Source organism: Sycon ciliatum, chromosome 2 (genome assembly GCF_964019385.1).
Source record: "Sycon ciliatum chromosome 2, ocSycCili1.1, whole genome shotgun sequence".
NCBI classification, from domain to species: Eukaryota; Metazoa; Porifera; class Calcarea; order Leucosolenida; family Sycettidae; genus Sycon; species Sycon ciliatum.
The window spans coordinates 34,976,351-34,999,223 of NC_088644.1; the positions used below are offsets into that span (position 1 = coordinate 34,976,351).

Sequence of the window (22,873 nt, forward strand, 5' to 3'; positions counted from 1 at the left end):
CCATCTATGACTGTGCTTGGAGACTTCAATGTCGATGTCGGAGCCGGCACAACATCCCCGCACTATCAGCGCTTCTCAGATTTGGTAGCATCTTATGGCCTCAGAAACCTGGTCACAACTGCCACTAGGACCACACCCCAGTGCCCCAATGGCAAGATCATCGATTTGATCCTCACAAGTTGCGATGATGCCCGGAGTTGCGCCGTAGTGCCGTCTACCCTCAGCGACCATGATGCCGTTCAGGTCCTCTTGGGCCTGCACGTTCAAGTGCCCAGACAAGCATGTAACTCGAGGAAGCCATTCCGCAACGTACGTAGAATCCACATACCTGATTTCCGAGACGACTTTGATGCAGCACACCTTGATACCTGGCCCCCGAACACTACAGTTGATGACATGTGGTCAATTTGGCACTACAAACTCTTGGCGATCCTCGACAAGCATGCTCCTCTCCAGTGTTCTTCTGCCAAGCGGAAGCAGCTACCACCCTGGTCGGATCGGCACCTCTTCCAGCTCACCCAGCGCAAGAATCGGCTGCATAGGCGGTGGCGGGGAGACAAAGCAAACGCTGCGCTCCACACTGCATTCAAGCGCGCCCGTGCGGAAGCTAGAAATGCATACCGACAGAAGCGAAACACTTACTTCCAGGGACAATGTACAGCAAACGCAGGAAACACCAAGAAGCTTTGGCGTACCATTAACAAAGTCACCTGTAGAGACCGTCCCCATGTTGAACCCTCTTGTACGATCGAAGATGTCGCCTCAGCCTTCCACAAGGTGGTTACTGATGACTGTCGACCGCAAACGTTGTCTGCTCCCCTCGGGCCTCCACCCCGCACTTCCCTCCCCAAGTTCTCACACGTCAGTATCGGTGCTGTTGAACGGCTGCTCCAGCAAGTTAATCCCGCGAAGGCAACAGGCAGCGATGGCGTACCAGGGGCAGTCCTCAAACTCTGCTCTGACGCCTTGGCGCCGTCTGTCACTAGCCTGTTCAATGCCTCGCTGTCGTGCGGACATGTGCCCTCGGCGTTCAAGCTAGCTAATGTCATCCCACTGCATAAATCTGGTGATCCATCGCTGCCAACTAACTTCCGCCCTGTATCCCTTCTACCCATACTCTCCAAGCTGCTAGAGAAGTTGGTTCAGAAGGAGCTCATCACCTTCCTGGACATAACAGCATCGTTACCAACAACCCAGTTTGCGTTCAGGCGTGGCCACTCTACCGAAGACGCATTAGTCCTTATGTCAAACCGCATCCTAACAGCCAAGGACCAGGGCCTATTCACAGGTGTATGCCTGTTAGACATGTCCAAAGCCTTCGATAAAGTCCAACATGACAAGCTATTGCAGGATCTCCACAGTGTTGGGGTGTCCGGTACTGCCTTGGACTGGTTCGCCAGCTACCTATCCGGTCGCACTCAACGTGTCTGTCTGGGGTCGCGGACTAGCTCTATATCAGCTTGCACGAGTGGTGTCCCCCAAGGTTCGGTGCTGGGCCCCATTCTGTTCAGCCTTTACACCCGCGAGGTCCCCGCTGTAGTTGGCCAGACCGTGTCAGTTCAATTCGCGGACGACATTGCGCTCACGTGCAGCCGGCGAACAGCACAGGAGGTATCCGATGTCTTATCTGCTTATCAATCCTTGCAGACTGGCTGAAGGATCGAGGCCTGATCCTCAATGCTGGCAAGAGCCAAGTCGTGCCAATTCCTGCCGCCGTCAGCACACAGAGGATCTACAGGTCGTCTGCCATGACACTTCACTGCCTAGTGTGCCAAGTGTTCGTTATCTTGGCGCCACAATCGATTCCGGCATGTCCTGGCACGCCCACATTGCCAAATGTTCTGCACGCGTGTCGCAGAAGATCGGAGCACTCTGGCGAATGCGCCGCTGCCTGAATCACCAGTCACGCATGACCTACTTTAGATCGCTGATCATGTCTGACCTGCTGTATGCCTCAAACGCGTACTCTAGCTCACTGCAAAGAAGGTACCTCGACCGTCTACAGGCCCTGCAGAACAGCGGAGCTCGTGCTGTCTTTGGCCGCCCTCCGTGGTCGTCTGCCCGCGACCTGCTGGAGCGCATTGCAGTGTTCCGTGTGGCAGAAGTCTTCAATCAGAAGCTAGCATACCTGGTGTGGCGCTGTCGTTATGCACTGGCAAGTCCAGAGTTGCAAGCCCTGCCCTACTCGGCTCCAATCTGCCATGGGCCTGTGCGTGCCAGTTTCCCGTTCGGTTGCGGGGCGGGGGCGCTTTGCTTGCAAGGGTGCTGTATTATGGAATGCCCTCCCCAGCGACATCCGTGCCATCCATCACGCTCGGCAGTTTCGCACGCAGGTAATCCCCTATACCTGCGCCCTGTAGATGTCGACAAGCGAAATCTGATTTTTTCTGTTCTCTTTCTGTTGTACCCGATCTCCCTCTGATGTACCGCTGACTCTACGTTGAAGATCAAAGTATTTGAATTCTCATTCTCATTATGATTTTCATATTCGCTTTCAAGTTATTGGGTTCTATGCCCGTTTGAACTTGCGAATCAAAATAAATACAAACAAACAAACAAACAAACAGTGCGGCAAGTCGAGCGTGCATCTTTTATTCAGGCAGTAATTTTTGCAAGTGGAGGAATATCCATATGACCATGGGCAAGACAGAAACAATTCACTGCTAGTACAGGCGAGAGGTTTCCCGGTTGGCAGCCAAGAAAGTTGATCAGTACTTTCACGTTGTGGCCTTCATCAGCAGACAGGTGCCACCGTGGAAGACACCATTCTCCCTTTTGTGTTCCTGAATCGTGTGCCTGCGTGGATGCATAGCCTGCAGACGGCTCTTTACTTTAGTTCAGTCAGTCATCTTCCTGGGCAGCGGGTGATGCCTCAGCAGGGTTCGAGCCAGGTCAAAATAGTAGAGAGGAGGTGGTGTAGGGAAACAGTTACCCTGCAACCCATTTTCTCCATTTTCCAAACTTGTCTTGCCATGCCAAAATACAACGCACGGGGGCGAATCCCCCACCGTTTTTTAAGTGAAACCTCGACAAGTATCATGACTCACATGAGTATGGCTTTATGAACTAAAACTCCTTGAAGTTCGCGACTATCCACTGCATTTTCACTGAATGGTATGACAAAAACAAAAATCGACCAAATTTGCAAAGCAAGTAGGGCTATCACTTTTTCACACGAGGACGCTAGGGGTAGGGAGGCGCCCCCCCCCCCCCCCCCCCCCCACACCACCACCTTCTTTTGGCTAGAAGTTAGAACCCTGCCACCAGGATCTGCTGCATTAGAAGTGGCAGAGGCCAGGGTAACAGCTTTACTTCCCAACTGGCCATTTCGTTTTGACTGGATAACTAACTTGCAGAGGAGGAAGACGAGGCAGCAGGTGCTAGGTCCGTAAATTACTGCCTGGAAGATATTATTTGGCCATAGCTTGCTGTTGGCGTTTTTTGATTTCTTGGATACGACAGCTCTTGGCTAAAACTGGTCCTTGGACGGCCTTTCTCGGACATCAACCCAGGACGTGCCCCATTGGGCGTGGTGGTCATGGACGTATCGCCGTCGCTTTCAGCCAGACCCTTCTGCTGCCTGAAACCAATGGCGAAAGTAAAAAACTTCATCGCAGCAGCAGCAGCTACTGCTCTCCTGAAAGTGCGAACACAATTTCTTCGCTAATCCTTCGCAAATAATTGCTTCGCTAATCCTCTTGTGCACTTGCAATTTTCAACGCGACCAAAATGATTCCTTTGCCAGTTCATTTGTCCAGGCGTACTCCACAACCAGGAAAGTAGAATTCGTGAAGGCAAGAGGCAAGATATGAATCTCGACTCGCTTGAGGCAAGCCGCCAGGAGAACGACAACTTCTGTGACGAAAGGCCTTCGTTGCGTTTGTTTTGAGTACGACATGTTCATCTTCCTTGGACGCGACACAACAATCATTTTGACTTTTGAGTCACGTATCACGATTACTTTTTTTTTTTTTTTTTTTTTTTTTTTTTTTTTTTTTTTTTTTTACAATGATCACAGCTCACAGGCAAAGACAAAAAATTGCATAGTGGGAGCATAGTGATGGTGAGGCGTTTTGCCCTCAGCCGACCTGAGGTCTCAACGTCATGGGGACATAAAACGCACCAAAAAAAGAAGAAAAATGAAAGGAGTGACAGGTACATGATACGAAATGTTGGGAGGAGAGACAGTACATTAGAAGGAGGGGAATGATAAGACAGACAGTGCTAGGAGGAGAAGGAGAGAAAAGAAGAACAGACGTTATTGGGAATAGTATGTGGAGCGGAATTTGGAAGTCATGGGGTGAGGCAGATATGATGCTGATGATCAGAGATGGTCATGTGCCCACGACCAGTCGTTGGTCTTCAAATAGCGGTTGGCTGCAACTTTGAAGTGTTGCAAGTTCTTGGTGCAGAAAGGACCAGAGAAGACTCCGGCGGGCAGCTGGTTCCAGACGGGGACAACTGCGTGAGGGTAGGCTCGACACAGGTTGTTGCGGGAACGGACTGGAAGTTCATTGGCCAGTTGGTGTGCGTGAGCATTACATCTCTGGAATGTACTACGGGTGGAGTGGACTGTTCGGTGTTGGGGCTGCTGGGGTGGCAGCATCCTCTGTAGAAGGGGATGCGCATCCGGACAATGCATCTTGTACAGGAGGCAAAGTGCTGCAACCATCCGACGAAGAGCAAGACTTGGCAGCCAACACATTGGGGCGATGGCACGGATGGCCCGGGCTTGCACACGGTCGAGTCTTGCAAGATGGGATGGGGCCGCTCCCATCCAGACAATAGGGCAGTACTCCATCACTGGGCGCACAAACGCATTGTAGGCTTGGATGCGACCGGGAACGTCTAGGAGGTGGAAAGCCTTACGCAAAGCACCAAGTGGCTGTGTTGCCCGGAGGGCTACGGTACGAAGGTGGCGCCGGAAGGTAAGCTGACCATCGAAACTGATGCCCAAGATTTTGAGCTCCTCCTGTTCCGTCACATTTGATCCGTTGAAGTCAATCGGTGGCATGTCCCATTGGGTGCGGTGGAAACTGACGGTCAGTGCCTGGGATTTGGCTGGTTCAAATTTTATTTTCCATTCTTGACCCCAGCGGGAGATGTTGTTGACTGCTAGCTGGAGGGCTTGGGTGGTATCTTCTTGGGTGGTGGGGGTGATGTTGGCATACAGCGTAGTGTCGTCTGCGAACGAGGCTAGGTCAGCACCGGCTGGTACGTGGTCCTCGCAGTCGTTCACGTACATGAGGAAGAGAGTCGGACCCAGAATACTGCCCTGGGGGACTCCAGCCTGGGAGCCTTGAGGATGTCTGGCCACAAATGACCACTTGAAGGTAGCGTTCACTGAGGTAGCTGCTGAGCCACTGGTGCAGTTGCCCACGCAGGCCGTATACAATGTACGTCGGACTTGTGTAGCACACCGGGGTGTGATACGCGATCAAACGCACCGGCGATGTCAATGGCGAGTATGCGTGCTGCGCCTTTATCCCCGGCTGTATGCAGCCACTGGTGGTGGAGGATGGTAAGGAGGTCGCTATGGGAACAGCATAGATGCATGCTGGGTTCCGGCGCTTCCGGGATGTCCCCTCCGCTACTCCAGAGGACTGTACTGGTGGTACATCATGGTACATTATGGTCGACGGCTGCCAGCTGTAGTTGAGTGCGTGAGCCGTGCACACACGCGTGTATGGGCACTTGACAAACTCTACAAAAAGAATAAGATGTGCCATGCGCACACATGTCACATCATGAGCTAGCTGGCAAGTACAGTACAGTGGCGATCGTGAGCTGGCTTGCATGCCTGACAGTGCCAACACTGACATGACCATGATGACTGACCAAGTCTTTGGCCCTTTCTGATCTGACTCAGAAAAATAACAATATTTTCCAGACATTTGAAATAGCTGCAAGTGCTTGTTGGTCGTAGATCTACCGATCGTGTTCCATCCAGCTAGTGTTGTCGGTTCGCAATGGTTCATAGATCACGCGGGCAGTGTTGAGAAAGGTCTCTTGTTGAACTAACTTCTTTACTTCATTCACACTGTGAGTGTGATCACGCGCTCTGCGATATTTTACCTACGCACCCATTCAAAATCGTTGCAACAATACGTCACTTTGCCCAAGTCAATGGAGAACAAAGAAGCACTTGTGCCTGACGACGAGCGGATCAAGAAACGTGAGATCGAGGAGCTTTTCAAGAAATTGGATGTGAACAATGACGGAGTACTAGATGCAGATGAGCTGAAGCAAGGACTGCAAAAATTGGGACATAAAACTAACACAAAAGAGGTGGAGGTAAGAACGACACGTAACTTTCTTCATTTTGCAAACGTTTCTGTCAGAACCAGTCTGTGCTTATACTGTACTCGTTTGTGACCAGGTTTTGTCTATCACTGTGAACAACGATGCTTTAGAACTCAGCTGGAAAATTTTCTGGGCACCGACAATAAACTAAGTTGCTTTAGCTACGCTCCAAATGTTTTCTGCTCGGGAGAAAGGCACAGAGAAGGAAAGCTTACTTTTTGTTGTTATTGTATCACGATGTGACATTTATGGGTGTTTGTCGATGAAGCCTCCTGGTTGCACGGTTGTTTTCCCTGCGCGGAGGCTGCATATCTAGTACCTGGCATAGGGCAGTGCATACCTATCCTTGGATGACTGCTGCTGACACTGACATGATGACATGCGTGTCTACATAAGTCATTTACATAAACTCACCACATCTGTCTGCACTCCATGCTGATATTTCACGTGCTCTAGATTCCAGTCTGTAGAGAGTGTGGTGTAGTCAAGGAGTTACTATCCATACCAGCTAGGCTACACTGAGTAGATACCATTGCCAGACCAGGGCTCTGCAAACAGTACATTGCTCTAGATTATACCAGGGAATCGTGGCATCTAGGGAGAGGACACGGGCGAGTGGCATGCGAATAGGTTCCGCTCTCGGACTCCCCCTTCCGGTTCCCCCTTGTGCGCACTCGCGTGTGACATCGCTGGTCTTGGATGAGTTTGGGATCAGCATATCACGATCGCGTGTTGCAGTGACCGCCAATCGCATGGAATTAACAAGTCATGTTGTGGAAGCGTCTGGCGTTGACTTGATGCGCAGATCTCCGTATTAAATATTTGCTTTTCGCCTCGGTATCATTTAGCGGTATGATGCGCTCAGCAATCGTTTGTTGTTTGCTGCGTTTTGTTTGTTCTTTTGTGTTCTCTGTGTATGTAGCGCTTGCTGGGTCGAGTAGACTCTGATGGAAATCAGCAGGTAGACATCCGTGAGTTCATCAAATACGTCGGCGACCACGAGAAAAAGCTTTGGTTGACCTTCAAAGATGTGGACAAAAATGATGATGGTGAGTTGGCCGTTGCCGGCGTTGGAATACTTTCGGATTGATTTTTACCCAAGTATGCCCCCAAGCATCGTGTGGTTGTGTGTGTGTGTGTGTGTGTGTGTGTGTGTGTGTGTGTGTGTGTGTGTGTGTGTGTGCGCGTGTGTGTGTGCGTATGTGTGTGCGTATGTGTGTGCGTGTGTGTGTGAGAGAGAGAGAGAGTGAGTGAGATGTTTCTCCTCCTCCGGAACGTTCCCCAGGTATCGTAGTGTTATCAAAACCTGCAGAAGTTTTCTCAAATGCGACGTGATTTTTACCCAGCTATTCTCCAATCCCTATCCCACTGCGAACAGCTTTGTCACATCTTGTATAGCCATCTCCTCTCGCCATCACCGTCAGTTCATGCCTGGCCCTTAGCCGATGTGTGGTGATATCTTGCTTAGCAGGCTGGTGCACTAGTTTGCGTATGGCGCATGGTCGGTGACACACACACATACACACAATGGCTTCCTGGGTTGTAACTCGAGTTTCGCCTCGCCCATATCCCCGCCCATCGACTCGGTGCCACTTGCAAACTAATGGTGACAACGAGAGCAGGAGACGGATTTGAAAGATGGGACAGAACTGTTTGCAGGGGGATAAGTCGTGTGATTTTTAACATGTTTCGACAGCCGTTTGACAAACTAACTTCTATCGAGAGATGCACGTGGAGACTTCAAACCGTTATTCTGTTCTCCGCGCATTATGATTTTTTTTACCCAAGGCTTCTCGCAGCAGCGTGATTTTGTTGCAGCGTTCTCCAAGCATCCTGATCTTTGCAGACTCTGGGAAAGGGATTAGCAAGTGTGAATTGCTTTCTGGCATGTGACCTAAACTTGTGTGTGGCCTGCAAAGTTTCTTTCATATAGAACCTGGTGCTATTGCTATCTTCCCCTATGCCTGTCGCACTCTGTACGATGATTTGTCTCTAAAGGAGAAGTGCTAGAATTGTAGTGGGGGTGTGCAGTGTGACTTGTTGGCTGTGCTCTTTTGGCCAGCTTGTGTGTTTGTGTGCATGCACGTGTGCACGCGCGCGAGTGTTTGTGTATGTTTGTGTATGTTTGCATGTGTGTCTGTGTCTGGGTCCGTGGGTGTGCGTGTCTGTGTCTGTGTGTATGTCTATCTGTGTGTGTGTGCGTACTCGCGTGTCCGTAGGTTTGATTGACGAGGATGAGCTGAAGCGACTATTTTCTAGCTTAGGCTTGAAACTATCACACCAGGAGGCAAAGCGCTTAATGTCATCGTAAGTTCAGAAGTGTGCAGCTGACTCTAGTGACACACTGTGGGGAAAAAAGGTTGTGGGTCAAGCGGGGGCAGATTTATATCCGTGTGTTGAAGTGGAGTTTCCTTGCCAGCCTGATGATAATTTTGCTCAGAGTAGCAATGGCCGCTGGCATATGTGGGCAATGAGTGATTCAGTAGCTGGAGCAGAGGGCAAGTTCCTCACAGTATGCGTCATGATATTATGCACTGTGATTACACTACCCTAGTTACATCTTTGAGAAACAGCTCCACAGTAAATGTCCATGGCAAGATTTCAACCAGTTTCCAGACTTGAAAGAAAAGGAATACATGTACGCGGAGGGGATTTAGATAATGTAACAGCGTAGTAGTTATGGAAGAACGATTTTTCAGGGATTTCAGCATCTGTTAGCTGTAATTGAGTTGCAGTGTGATTGAACTCATGGCTAGTTACTTTGTCAAGTATGTACTTGTATACACCTACTGTAAATATACAAATTTTCGGCAGCTATTTAATTTCGGCTATATTCGGCACCGACCCAAAACGCCTAAATTAAAACGCCGATGAAATTTTTCACAGCATTAATTTTGTCGCAATACCATGCCCTCTACCCCACGCCGAAAATAAATCGCCGCCGAAATGTCAAAAATCGTGAAGTGCCGAAATTTTGCAGCGCCGAAATTTTGTATATTTACAGTATGTATTATATTCTGGTTGTCCTTGCATGCAGTCTATTTTGTTTCAAGAACGCAACATGTCTTGTTTATGGACCACCGGCCATCTGTAGTGCATCAATCCCCCATCTCTCTCTCTCCCTCTATCTCTGTCTTGCATTCCTTTCTCTGTTTGTTTCTCCTCCCTGCGTGTGAGAGTGTTCACGCTGTGGATTGCTTTCGAATGATGTTTCCCGTTTTTTTCCTGATTTGCTGGCATAGTATGGATACAGACGGCAAGATAGAAATTAACTTTTCCGAGTGGCGGGAATTTCTCTTGCTGAACCCTGACGAGAATATCCGTGCAATTGTCAACTGGTGGAGACACTCCCTGGTAAGCCTTGACACAATCAACCCACCACATCTCTGCGTGCGTGTGTGTGTGTGTTTGTGTATGGCTGTGTGCGTGCGTGTGTATGTTTGTGTGTGTGGCTGTGTGTGTGTGTGTTTGTGCAATTTGTTCCTCCTCCTGAGACAGCAAAGACTTGTATATGCGGGCGGACCAGTCACGTGACATCAAGCGTCACACCCCCTCTTTCTCATCGCATTAGCGATGGTCCAAGGCCCAAGGTCCAAGGTGTGTGGGTGTATGTGTGTGTGTGCGTGTGCACGCGCGCACGCACACATGCATGCATGCATGCGTGTGGCTGTAGGTGGGTAGGTGTGCATGTGAGCGGGTGTATGGCTGTGGTCAGGTGGGTGTTGTAGTGTGCCGTATACTAGTATGTTAGTGACGTGTTTGTTGAGCAAGTACTCTTGTACAGATAATGAGATATCTAGTGCTCCGTCCGGTTTTGTTCCCAGCCTTGAGTGCTCCCCGGAGGCGCATTAGGTCAGTATAGATGGACCACTCTAGGATGGTCGGACAACCCATGCCACTGTTTAACCTCTATGTTCAGATTCCGCATCGCCGGAGTAGACGGTCGAAGCTGTGCTGAAGTGTGTGCCAGCTGTAGTGTTGTCGTGACTCTGGGCTTGCTGTGACGTAGCACTTTCAACTTTTCAAGTCTTATAGAGTGCCTTGGCCGTAAAGCTCGGAAATTTGCAACTGTGCGGCCTTTGGAGGGACGTTATACTGACGTTTCATGTGCAATTAATCGGGTTGTCTGGGGATCGTCTCGTGCGTGAACCTCTGAGTTGCTACGAGATCTTAATCCTCTTCTTGTTATAATTAGTTATCTGTGGACTGGATGATTAGCAGTGCAGGTGCGACTAAGTCTTGTTGCTTCTTCAACTCTTGTGAATGTGTGTGTACAGGGCATTGACATCGGTGACAATGTCATTGTACCGGATGACTTCTCCGACGAGGAGAAAGTCACCGGCATGTGGTGGAGGCAGCTAGTGGCTGGCGCCGCAGCTGGTGCAGGTGCGTACCTAGCTTAGCTCACGGACGTAGCTCGCATGCGTCTGTGGTGTGATGACTATGCGCCAGAGTACATCTGTGATGTGGTGACTACCGTATTTCCGCAAATAAAAGACCGTCCTCGTATACAACGCCTTCCTCGAATACAAGGCCGGGGCAGGGGGCGATTGAAAAAATACAAGACCGTCTCCGATTAGAAGACCGGGCTTAAATGAGTCTTACGACTGTGTGCTCAAAATTGTGGTAAAAATAGAAGACCGTGCTCAAACTGTGGGAAAAAATAGAAGACCGCGCTCAAACTGTGTAGAAGAAAATGGAAGAACGGGGGTAAAACTGTGTGGCGAAAAATAGAAGACCGGGGTCAAACTGGGTTGAAAGAATAAAAGACCATCCTCGAATACAAGACCGTCCTCAATTATAAGGCCGGGTTAGGACGAGTTTGAAAAAAATAGTAGACCGGCCTACTATTTGCGGAAATACGGTATATACCACTGGCAACCACATAATTATAACTAAACTATCGTAATCCGACATCATCATTATTCATTTTCTCATATCTTTCTCATACATATTCATATCGCAGATTTTTCGTTTTTGGTAGGAATCGGAGAATCCTCTCTCCGGTGAGAAGGCAGTATTGCCTGTGCCCTGAGCGCATTGAAATAAAAATACAACAACAACAACAACGCTGCAATTTTGCCCATTTAGACTATGTAGTAGTACGTATGACGGGCATTTTCTGGTGCGGTGACCGGACTACGCACGCTGACTGCACACGAGCTATGCGCCTGTAGCATCATGGTTGATGCTCATTGATGCTACGTCTCTAGAGAACTCTCACATCGCAGTATATGTGAGCGCTCTGCACGGCATGGATACCTGAAATCATCTAATTGGATGCTCCATCAACTTGGTGCTGCAAAAATCTACAGTGAACCCCGACATTTTCGTGGCGATGCAAGTTTGCGAGTCCAGATGGCATGCGTGTTAGCGACATTAAAATGTTAGCGGACGTGATAATCATAAGGGTGAAGGGAAATCATGTGCTGTCACCGTATTCAAACAAGGATTTATGTTCCCCATGGTGATACCGTGAAACTCGCAAAGTTGTTCGCTTTGCAATAATCCTGAAACTTGGCTGACGTCTAATTTGTTTCTAGCGAAAAAAAAGTATATGGAGCAAGGACGTAAGGGCAAGCCTAGTGGCTTCGAGAGGTACAAGAAGACCTTGTCATTGTGGATGAAACTGCATGCATACTGGTATGGTGTTGAAATACACCATGAAAGTCTGTACTCACCACTGATGTAATGTCTTGTGTATGTCTGTCTGCTTGGTGTTGTTAGTATCCCGAACCTGCACAGCTCCGCTGGATCGGCTCAAGATTCTTCTGCAGGTGAGAGTCAACCTACCTGAAAGTCTGCATTGTGGGTGTGTTGGTGTGCGTGTGGTAGAGTGAGAAGTAAAGGTCAGGAAGGATCTAGGCCACGTCAGTACTCCGCTGCTCGAACACAAGAGGAAAATATAGCTGAGCAGCGCTGGAGATGTGGAACACGACTGGTGTAGGCTGGTGCGGGCCATTGCTGACACACATACACGCACGTGCGCGCGCACACACACACACACCTGGTCCTGGTCCTGGTAAACACTGCCATTACGGTCACGTGTCCCCTTGCGGGGCCGACAACATGGAAGCGACGGCAGAAAGTCGGCAGTCTGCCAAGAGATCAGGGACCATGTTCAGTCGGCACGACGAGAGAGCCATCTTTGGCAGCTATGGATTTGGAATCCACGAGTAGAGCGGCAGCACCGACCACAGGCCCCACAGTGGGCCTTGCAGCATGAGAGGGCGAGCCGCACACGCGGCGGCGGAGGAGTCGCCTGAGCAGCAATGGTAGACACCGCCACCCGGCACGGAGCCCCGAGACGATGTTGCGGGTAGCATCCGGGAGTTGGGGCACTTGTGGACCGCCAAACCTCCGGCACTGCGGAACCAGCGCTCACAGGAAGAACATTGTCGGCTACCTCTCTGTTCTGATACAGGTTTTGCGGCGCTCATCGAGGCATTTATGACGAGGCAAACCACTCCTGAAGAAGAGACGGCCACACTCGGCACAAGGTATCCGCAGGGGCTCACGAACGGGTTCGGACGGGGGCAGAACATTGTAAGCGGCCCGCCATTCTCGTCTATCCTGGGCCAAGTCATACCATTCGTCGATGCCCAACGCTGCCAGATCCTTCCGCGCAGCATCGCGCCACCTTTTCCTGCACACACACACACACACACACACACACACACACAACATACACCATACACACACACGTACAAGCAGCGTCTTGCTTTCCGACGTTGCTGTTTTTGTACTTGCTGCTCTGTCAAATCTTCTCTGTGTATTTTATTGTTCTTTCAGGTGGAAGGTGCACGCCAAAACCTCAACATTGTGACTGGCTTCAAGAAAATGCTGAAGGAGGGTGGCGCACGGTCCTTATGGCGAGGCAATGGTGTCAATGTTATCAAGATTGCGCCGGAGTCCGCCATCAAATTCTTTGCGTATGAATATGTAAGATTTACTAGTTGAGCCTCGGCGTGAGGTTCTATGGTGTGATCACTTGGATTGCTTTTATGCTGATGAACCTCCCCTGGCTTGTCTGGTTGTTCGTGCTGGTGTTGTCTGTGCCTGTGTAGCTTGATTGATGTGATTGGCCTTTCATCTCAAACGCCTCGCAATGCCTCCGAACAATCACTGGCTACAGAGGACAGCGCATGTGATGTGTGGCTTCTCATGCAGTGTCCTTTGGAACGATGGGCACTTTTCCCCACTCCAGAACGGGCTTTATAGATACCACTCAGGTTGTCCAGTTGTCTCTAGCACAGAGACTAAACTGAGTAAAGAGTACATCCCATGAGCAAGACACTTTTCCCGTGAACTGTGCAGCACCTTCTGGCACTGGAAGCATTACAGGCAGCCCCATAATTGGTTACTAGATCTTAGTTACTAACTGGTGCTGTTCGCTTTGTTCACATGCCTGCCCCTGCTACTGTCCAACAGATAAAGAAGTGGTTTGCAGACGACCAGGGTGCGTTGTCGGTGGGACGCCGTCTTCTCGCTGGATCGTCGGCTGGTGTTATTGCACAAGTCAGCATCTACCCAATGGAGGTTAGTGGAATGAGCGGTGATTTTTCCTGGAAGTGCTTGCTGATTGATGTATTTTGTATGTTGCACTTGATGTCATAATGCACTAGCACTTTTGTATATCAGTTTAGAAAGTTGAACATTTCTTCGGCGACCATGCATCTTTCACTCGGTGAAGGTCAATGGCATGACAAATGGCTTTGCTGCTGTGTGTGTGCTTACTAAATGTTAGTGCTATCAAATGGAAGTGTCCCATATTGTACGTCCATGTGCGCATGCTTGCATTGCTGCATTCCTCGGTCCAGTCCTTTTTGTGTTTTCAGCTGGAATCCATTTGACTAGGTATCTATGTCATGTCTTGCACATCTAAGCCAAGCCTTTGCTGGCATGTCATAACCAGGTCCTCGTCTACTTCTTTCCCGGGGATATTACCCCCACCCCGCCACCTGCAGGAAAAATAGTTAGATTTTACTGAAATGCATGTTTCGGTATGAAGGTCACAGTGGATTTTTGGCAGATTTTCAGAACTGTAGAAGTGCGCCTTATGCCCTGGAAAATATGGTGCTCGTCTGCTTTTTTGCTGTATTCACTGACAATGCGTGGCTGTATCTGTGTGTGTGCGTGTGTGTGTGCGTGTGTGCACACGTGTGTATGTGTGTGTATGTATGCACGTCGTGTCTGCATTTGCGTGCAAAGGTGCTGAAAACTCGGCTAGCACTGGCGACAACTGGCCAGTACAGCAGCCTGGCGGATGCGGCGGTGAAGATTGCTCGCCAGGAAGGAGCAGTGGGCCTGTACCGTGGCATCACTCCCAGTTTACTCGGTATCATACCCTATGCTGGCATTGACCTTACAGTGTATGAGGTGAGAAGAAGCCACGAGTACTTGATCAACGCTTTGCCTATACCTTGTGCCAACTTTCCATGAGCTATGTGTAGCTAATAGGTTCATGTTGCAAGGTTCCCCGTGTTTTTGCCCGAAGTTATGCGTCAACAGGAGGCAAGGGGATGGATGTACAGTTGCGATCACTGGAATCCGAACTAAAGTTGCAAAAACTGGCCCCCTGGACCAGTTCCGATTACATCACTGCACTGGTCCATGTGTACGTCCAGCCGCATTCGTACCACTTCCAGGGCGTCAAGGGCCGTGCAAGTTCAGGGCGCCAAATAGCACTTTGGGTTGAATTTCACCGAGGACAACTGTACATGCATCAACACAACTGGGTTCCAAGGAAATCATTTAACTTTGTGTTCTACTGTTTTGCGTCTCCTTGTACCACTGCTTTTTTTTACTGTGTAGCTTCTAAAGCAGAGGTGGTTGACATCGCATGACAGCCAAAACAAGCCAGGAACGGTGGTTTTGCTTGGATGCGGTGCTGTATCCAGTACATGTGGACAGCTGGCTAGCTACCCCCTGGCTCTAGTGCGCACTCGCCTGCAAGCCGTCGGTTAGTGCTAGGTGCTTGGCTGTGCGTGTGTGTGTGTGCGTGCGTGTGTGTTTGTGCGTGTGTGTGTGTGTGTGTGTGTGTGTGTTTGGGTGTGTGTGTCCCATATGGTGCAGTGGTATGTGCAGCGATTTACAATCGATAGGTTGCGGGTTCGATTCCCGACGATTATGGTCACACATATCTTTCTTCTCTTTCTCAGACTCCTCCTGCCTTTTCTTTCATTCTCCTGTGTGGTTACCAACAGTCAGTGCATGCCGGAGTATGTGGTGTGATGTGTGTGCGTGAAAAAAATGAAAGAAAGAAAAAAGACCAAACATTAGGGATTCACTGGCCAGAAAAAGCCACTTCATAGCTGTGTGGTGTAGACCAGGCTGAATAGTGGCGGTCAATTCTTCAGCCTTGCAAGCTGTTGAATGGTGCAATCCCAGCACAAGCTGCTATGGCTTCTGCTGTAGCATCGCTATCATCGCCTCCGGCGATGGGCATCAAATGGTAAAATGGTGTGTGTGTGTGTGTGTGTGTGTGTGTGTGTGTGTGTGTGTGTATGATTGTATGTTTGTGTACATCACTGTCCATGTGTCTTCTTCGTTTGTGAAAGTGGATGCGTACACTGAGCACTTTCCTCTAGTGGTATCTTATCTGTGCCATTGGGTGTACTAGAATGGAGTCTTCTGATTGTATGAAGTTGCAGCATTTGATAGTGTCGTGATTTCAGTTTTAGCATGCTATTGTGCCGGGTTCTGTCCGTCGAGGTCCGAGCACCCCGTCTCTCCTCTTCTGTTTGAACACTGTGGAGAGCATCTACAGTGGCGGAGGGTGTTCCTAGTGCAGTGTTGATTGTTTGGTAAAGAAACATTTAGCTGCTCTACTTTGCACTGGGTGTTCGGGTGCACCCCTCTGTTGTGACTGTCATAGTATGACATTATTTGGGTGGACCATGTGTTTACCATCATCTTTTTGTGTTAATTTATTGCTTCTGTGAATGTTTTTCCTGTTGTTGTTTACGTGAACTGAATGTGTGTTTTGGTGTTGATTGTATTTTTGTGCAGACAAAACGGTTTCCCTATCCGTGTTCACGTAAACTGCATGTGTGTTAGTGTTGATTGTATTGTGCAGACAAAGACGGTTTCCCTATCCGTGCTCACGTAAACCTGCATGTGTGTGTTAGTGTTGGTTGTATTGTGCAGACTAAGACGTGTTCACATGAACGGTGTGTGTTTGGTGTTGATTGTATTGTGCAGACAAAATCTCGGCGATCAAGCTAGGCCATCCGACCACCATGGCTGGTGTATTTGGCCAGATCATCAAGCAAGAAGGCCCGCGCGGCCTCTACCGCGGACTGGCGCCCAACTTCATGAAGGTGCTGCCCGCGGTCAGCATCAGCTACGCCGTGTACGAGAAGTGCAAGGACCTGCTGGGTGTCAAGTAGCAGTGCACCGGCAGGTGCGCGTGCGCGTGTTTAGGCAGCAGCTCAGGTGCAAGAGTAAGAAACTCTGGCACAGTAGGTACGCCGGCTGTCCTGGCCAAGCCAATAGCGATATCACAATCTAGGTCTTCTTGAAGTACACATTCTTTATTATCTTTTTCAGTCGGACGAGGCTATTGACTAGCCTTGCTCTGAACTGCACTCTAGGTAGGAGAGAATTGGTTTTTTTACCTTCTTTTTTAAGTCTTCATAAATTTTACGGATTGAGTGGAATCAGCTGAACCCACAGAATGATGGGTCAAACCTGATCTTCAGTTATGTTATCCGGCAAACCGATTTTAATAGCCTAATTCCGGCCATGTGTTCTCAGAACCACTCTCGTTTCCCTCCTAGTCACGTACACACTAGAATTATTCACGTACGCAAACACAAGAACACACATCTTCTCGTGGATGTTCAATCTACTTTTCTGCTCATACCCGCACATGCACCCACCCACGCAAACACATGCTTGTTCGCCTGAGCGCAAGCGTGGGTACTAGCAACAGTGCTCTAGCCGAGATACATCAAGTCCACACCGGAGCTCCCCTTAGAGTTCAACGTGTAAATATTTATATATTTTCGTTTTGTTTAGCCCCAATGTCTGTAATACTCGTGCTGTCTGTTATCCCTGGGAATTATATTATCAACTGGACTTTCTGGCATTTATATTTTGATGATCTCAGTTCTCAGTGTAATAAAGCTAGATGATGCAAAAGTGTTATTCTATGTGCAGTTGTAATAACTGCTGATCAGTTCCCCTTGTTTGTCCCACTCAGTGTGCTGTCCAGCGATTACGCACCAAAGGGAGACTAAGCACGCATGAGCAGAATGTTGGCATTGCAACCTCAGTGACCTGGAACCTGGCACTCATAGAATTGAATCAGTGTTGCCTGGCCAGGTGCTCTGGATCGCTGCCAATAGAAACTCCGCGCTGACTGGATACAGGAACAGTGGTGATGCTAGATTCCTTGTCCCAGGTCGACGTGCAATTTAATGGCATGAATCCGAAGAGTAGCGTTGCACTCTACACACCGGAAGGGCATTCCGTCAGCATTTGCCTCGCGTAGAACGCACATGCCCGCACCAGCCAGTTCACCGTTGGTCTTCGCCACCAGCAAGTCCAGAGCGGACGGGCCGTGTCCGCCCAGGACCGGCTGGCTGAGAAGCAGTACGTCCACGTGTGAATCTCGTGCTGGGAGACTATCGAACAGGTGCTTGTGTTCTGCTGTGCCTATTTCACAGTGTGCCTCGACACCGACCAGCTGCATGCGGGGCGATGGTGCTTTTTTGGTGTTTTGTTTCCTGTGCTGGCTTCCAAGCTGGCCAGTGCCTTCTATAACGGCGACTCTCAATCGACTATAAAGCATGGACTTGTCACCGGGAACCCGGGGCCTTTCAAACATCCACTTCTCGGCGTTGGGCACAGGCTTTCCGGTACGATCAATGGTGCACTGTATGAGTGCTTGACCAAAGAGTGTAATGTCGTGCCTTGAAACAGAACTTTGCAGAGACTTGTGCAGGCAGTGAGCTTTCCACAGCGGCTGGCACTCGCACCACTTCAGCAAGCCTGGCACTTGGTAGTAGCTCGCCTCCTCGTGTACTACGAACACGTCCGCCGCATTCGGCTGCTGCTTGTGCCGCAGGTAGTTCAGAATGAAGTGAAAGTGTCGTCCGTCCCGGTCAATGAAGTACCGTCCCTCGGCGTCCTGCGGTACGCTGGCATGACGACCGCTGAACATAGCGCCGAGCATCTCCGATTGGACATCGGTATCGGCGCTGCTGTGTCGCGTCAGCGTCGACCACGTCGTCGTGTACAGCGTGCCGCCTACGTTGAGACCCAGCACACGGGGGAACGCCGCCATGTGACTCTCCACGATGGCCACCGGTTCCTGTGCCTGGTCGGCGGCCATTGAACTGGACCTGTCACATCAAGCTCCCATACCGATCAGAATTGATCCCTGGAGAGAAAACAATACCAGGGAACATTCAGCAGCAATAGTTACTGTTATTAAATTGAAAAGTACACCCGAGAGGTTGACACTCTTTTTTAGTGAACCATCACCATGATCACAGTGCGGATTAAAAAAATACTAGTTCAGAAGCAACTATTAGTACATGGGAGTTACCCCGGCGAGACAATGACTAAAGGATGATGAAAAACCTATGGGGACAATAACAGGTGTGGTCAAGATGCTAACACATTCGAGACGTCAGAAACCAGGAGGATGCATAGAGCAGGAACAGGGAAGTTATTATGCTTGCATGATAAGTAAGGGTGTCATCGATTGGAGAATCTGGATTGAGTGCGAGCAGGTTATGTGGTCCGAGCATCGCTGCACCAATCGAACAAAGCAAGGGTGTAGTACACAAAAGGTACGCATATCGTACAAAGATTCTGCCAAGCTGTCAAAGTCCATTTCCACTCCAGCCACTCCTGGAGTAAGGGCCGGTGTGGTCGGATTGCACTCCAAGTACACGCATTCCGAATCCGGCCAAACGATCATGCTCACTCGGAGCGCACTTGTTTGGGATTTGCCCAATCGATCATGCCCTATTATAAGAAGCACCCTAAATTTGTGGGTTAAAACAATAATTATCGTGTCTGTGCACGAGGGCCGCCAGCACCCTGCAACTCCAGCGGCAGATGCAGTGCCTAACGGTGGGGGTGAGTCTCACACTCACTGGCACAAGTGCTGAGAACCCCACTAGCCGCACCCATGTGCTCCGTGTGCCTGGCCACAAGTTCCCAGTTAACTGTGGGTAGCAGCACGGCTGGATTGTGGGTGAGTGAGGAGCAAACAACCGCCCATGTTCTCGAGCCAATCTCATCAGGCGAGATAGTATGAAACTGTGAGAAGCTGTGGACGGCAAACGTATGCAAACCAGCGTTTGTGATACTCTCATCAAATGAATGGATGTCCATGGTTGGATGAAAATATCACCTGAGACAATACAGTTGAGTGTCAGTTATCCGGCACCCTGAGGACTGGAGCTACATAGCCATCTCCATTCACACAATGAAAAGGACTGTCAACCTTGGTTCTACGTGTATTTTTGATGCTCTATTACTAGTATTACACTGAGATCATAGTAGTCATCCGTGCACACGACTTGTAACAGGTCCGTCACATTGAGGCAACGCAGGTTCATGATGCTCACTCATGATCCGCATTTCAAGACTTGCAGTAAGTTAGTGTAAATATGCAGTGCATGAGCTGTCAGTGCACCCCTGGATAACTGCTGTGCTGGATCACTGAATGTGGGAGAAGTGATATTTCACTCCACTCCCTTTCCTGATAGTGAACATTGAGAATAATACTTTCAAGATCTGACTGCTTGTACCTGCATAGAGGGTACACCTGGATAAGGGAAATCCGGATAAGAGAGGTTCTAACGACTGTACTCTCCAAATGCCATGTACTGTGTGCCTAAATGATCCATCAGTATCCCAGATTGTGTTGTTCGTAGGAAATTCCACATAGGAATGATGTACTATCATGTACATGTAGTACTGAATGAAAATGACCAGAAACGACAGAATGTACTGTATAGTTACTAAATCTGCGGACAGCATGCTGTTTCGTTCTATAAGTACAAATTTTCCTTCACGAAATCTTTCGTTATAATTATTACTCCACCAGCAGGCTTGTTACGTACTAAATTTCGTTTTTGGTCGAGGTCAGTCACCCCGAACGTTCAGACAAAACTTTAGTTTGGTAGGTCTACAAACTTTAGTTATTTCGTGCCCCCTCTAATGGCCTAACGAATATAGCGAAAGGTTAATTCCAAACGAAAATTTGTACTTATAACTGTAATCGTTAGGCTCCAGTCCACATGGTCCAGCTCACCTCGAAAGTTTTTTTCTTCAGAAATCCAGCCCCACGCGCACGGCGAAGCGGAAGGGGCGTGCCGGAGTCACCAATCGACTTCCACAGCTCAGCCGACATCACTAGTGTTCACGCTTGATTGAGACTGCGAGCTGGCGAAGCAAGCAAACGTCGACACCGAGGCCAAGCTTGACGTTGGCGTGCGGATATTTGCAGTGAGACTAAACCTGGATGTTCGTTCATTCATTCATTCCTCCCTCATACTCATAGTCAAAGCCCGCTGCAAAGTATGTAAACGATACCGGACGGCGATTTTACGGCGACCTACGATACCTGCTTGGCGTCCATCGCACAGTACAGTGTAGACCTACAGTTCTTGTCAGCCGGTCCAGCTCCAGATGTTTGGGGGTTGACGGCGAAGAGGATCTCGTGCAGTGCGAGAGCCAAGCTGGCAATGCTTTTGACGATTGACGTGCCGGGAGAAGAGCTTGCGTAGGGCCAACTCGGTGTCGGGCCCGAGGGTATTGCCTGCACGCTACAGCACTAAACAGCTCAACCGAGTAAACAGGAGTGAACAGGTCTACAGAAAAAGCGAAAATCACTGCACTGCGAGCATCGTCACCCGACCTGACTGTGTAGTACCCGGTATTAGTGAAACTCTGTGAGGAAGAGGTTGGTGCGACTTCGGCGATACTTGGGTGTGTTGCTCCCTACATCCAGAGCACACAAGAAGTCCATTGAACCGTCCACTCGGCAAACCTGCAAGAAAGCACCACTCCCTGCTCAATACACAGTGTTTCGGGGAATTCACCCTTCATCAGTTGAGCTTGAGTAGACTGAGGAAGATTGTGCCTGAAAAGCAACACTTATACAGTGGTCCCTCTATAATCCGGCACCATTTGTGCCACGGAAAATCTGCTGGATTAGGGAGGGTGCTGGATTAAATTAACAAATCTGATTGACTGCTGTAATGCACATGAAGAGGACATTTTGGCTACTGAAAATCGTGCTGGTTTATCGAGGGTGCTGGATTAGAGAGGGACGACTGTAGTGCTCTCCAGGCGCGAACATCACCAGGGATACAAACGTACAGAGACGCTCAGTTTCCAGCGCGACAAACACCTCGTGAACACCAGATATCTCGATGGACGTCTCGTACCGTGTGCTCTAGTCTAGATGGCAGTCGTGAGTCGGTCAAGTGAGAATTGAAGTCGGCAGGAAAACCGCGAGCTCCCATGTAGGGAGCAACACACAATTCCCCCAGTATCGCCGAAGTCACACCAACGTACCTCTTCTTCACATTGTTGTTCCCAGCGCGGGCTTGCGAATTAGATGGTCTGGAGGCAACAACGTTGTGAATGGCCAACGGTCCTCAGCGCTTGTTCAGCACCTCCATGAGCAACACTGACTCACGCTGCTATCTGGTGTTCACGAGGTCATGTTTGTCGCGTTTTTCGCAACTTCATCACCTCAGTACAGAGGGCTGCCAGCATGGCAGGAAGCAGCAGTGTGACTTTCTGCGCTCTAACAATAGCGCTACTTTTCACGGTGGTGCCAACAGACTGGACTAGTTTCACACATCGATTGTGCTAGACCAGGTCACATTTGGAGAATTTATGCTAGAACAGTGCTGGTCTTCCCCCCATGGGTCAATATGCTAGTAATTATGCTTAACATTATCCGCTGGTGCCTAACATAGTAACACGGACTGGTCGTTCATAGCAAGAATGACAAGGCTACAGCGAAGCTTCAGAGTTGTCAAAAAGTAGATTAATGGGAGCACGTGCATATTAGCCCTTGGCGGATTATGCAGGCATAATATTTGGCAAAATCTTGGGATTTCGTCAAAAAAATTATGCTCCGACATAATATACGGATTCCAACGTGTAAGGTCGGCATAATCTTTCGGTTTAGACAAAAATTATGCTTAGGGGCATAATACAGCTTTGTCAGAAAGCCTGCAGATGTTTTTTTTAAATACCCCAGTTACGACTCCTTGTCATAGCCCTTGGCGGATTATGCCGGCATAATATTTCGCATAATCTTGGGATTTCGTCAAAAAATTATGCTCCGGCATAATATACGGATTCCAACGTGTAAGGTCGGCATAATCTTTCGGTTTAGACAAAAATTATGCTTAGGGCGTGGCCGTGTGTGTATGCGTGGTTTCTCAATCCTCTATGCACAGCGTGAATACATAGTGGAACCGAGCATAATTCAGCATATTTGTTGGCATAATTGTGGCATAATCAAAAGCATAATTTGACGATTGGCCGAGCATAGTCCGCCAATGGCTGGTGCATATAATACTAA

General features: G+C 49.3%; 2 protein-coding genes across 3 annotated transcripts; one reads left to right on the forward strand and one right to left on the reverse strand.

Moving 5' to 3' along the window:
* The first annotated feature begins 5,867 nt into the window (after nt 1–5,867).
* Nucleotides 5,868–17,454, forward strand: LOC135809810 (mitochondrial adenyl nucleotide antiporter SLC25A24-B-like). Its single transcript, XM_065323238.1, has 11 exons — nt 5,868–6,294; nt 7,226–7,352; nt 8,523–8,610; nt 9,546–9,657; nt 10,581–10,689; nt 12,031–12,080; nt 13,096–13,245; nt 13,735–13,842; nt 14,515–14,682; nt 15,118–15,265; nt 16,507–17,454. Exons 1-11 carry the CDS (start codon nt 6,127–6,129, stop codon nt 16,692–16,694), a joined length of 1,416 nt encoding a protein of 471 aa, XP_065179310.1. The 5' UTR covers nt 5,868–6,126; the 3' UTR covers nt 16,695–17,454.
* LOC135809811 (uncharacterized) lies at nt 17,165–22,013 on the reverse strand. Of its 2 annotated transcripts, none has more exons than XM_065323240.1 (2): nt 21,850–22,013; nt 17,165–18,691 (listed from the first exon to the last, which is right to left on the reverse strand). In XM_065323240.1, the coding sequence occupies exon 2, from the start codon at nt 18,641–18,643 to the stop codon at nt 17,693–17,695; it is 951 nt and encodes a 316-aa protein (XP_065179312.1). In that variant the 5' UTR covers nt 18,644–18,691; nt 21,850–22,013; the 3' UTR covers nt 17,165–17,692. The 2 variants fall into 2 exon arrangements, with proteins under 2 accessions (XP_065179312.1, XP_065179311.1); XM_065323239.1 differs by lacking the exon at nt 21,850–22,013 and adding an exon at nt 20,582–21,284.
* Between the last annotated feature and the right edge of the window lie 860 nt (nt 22,014–22,873).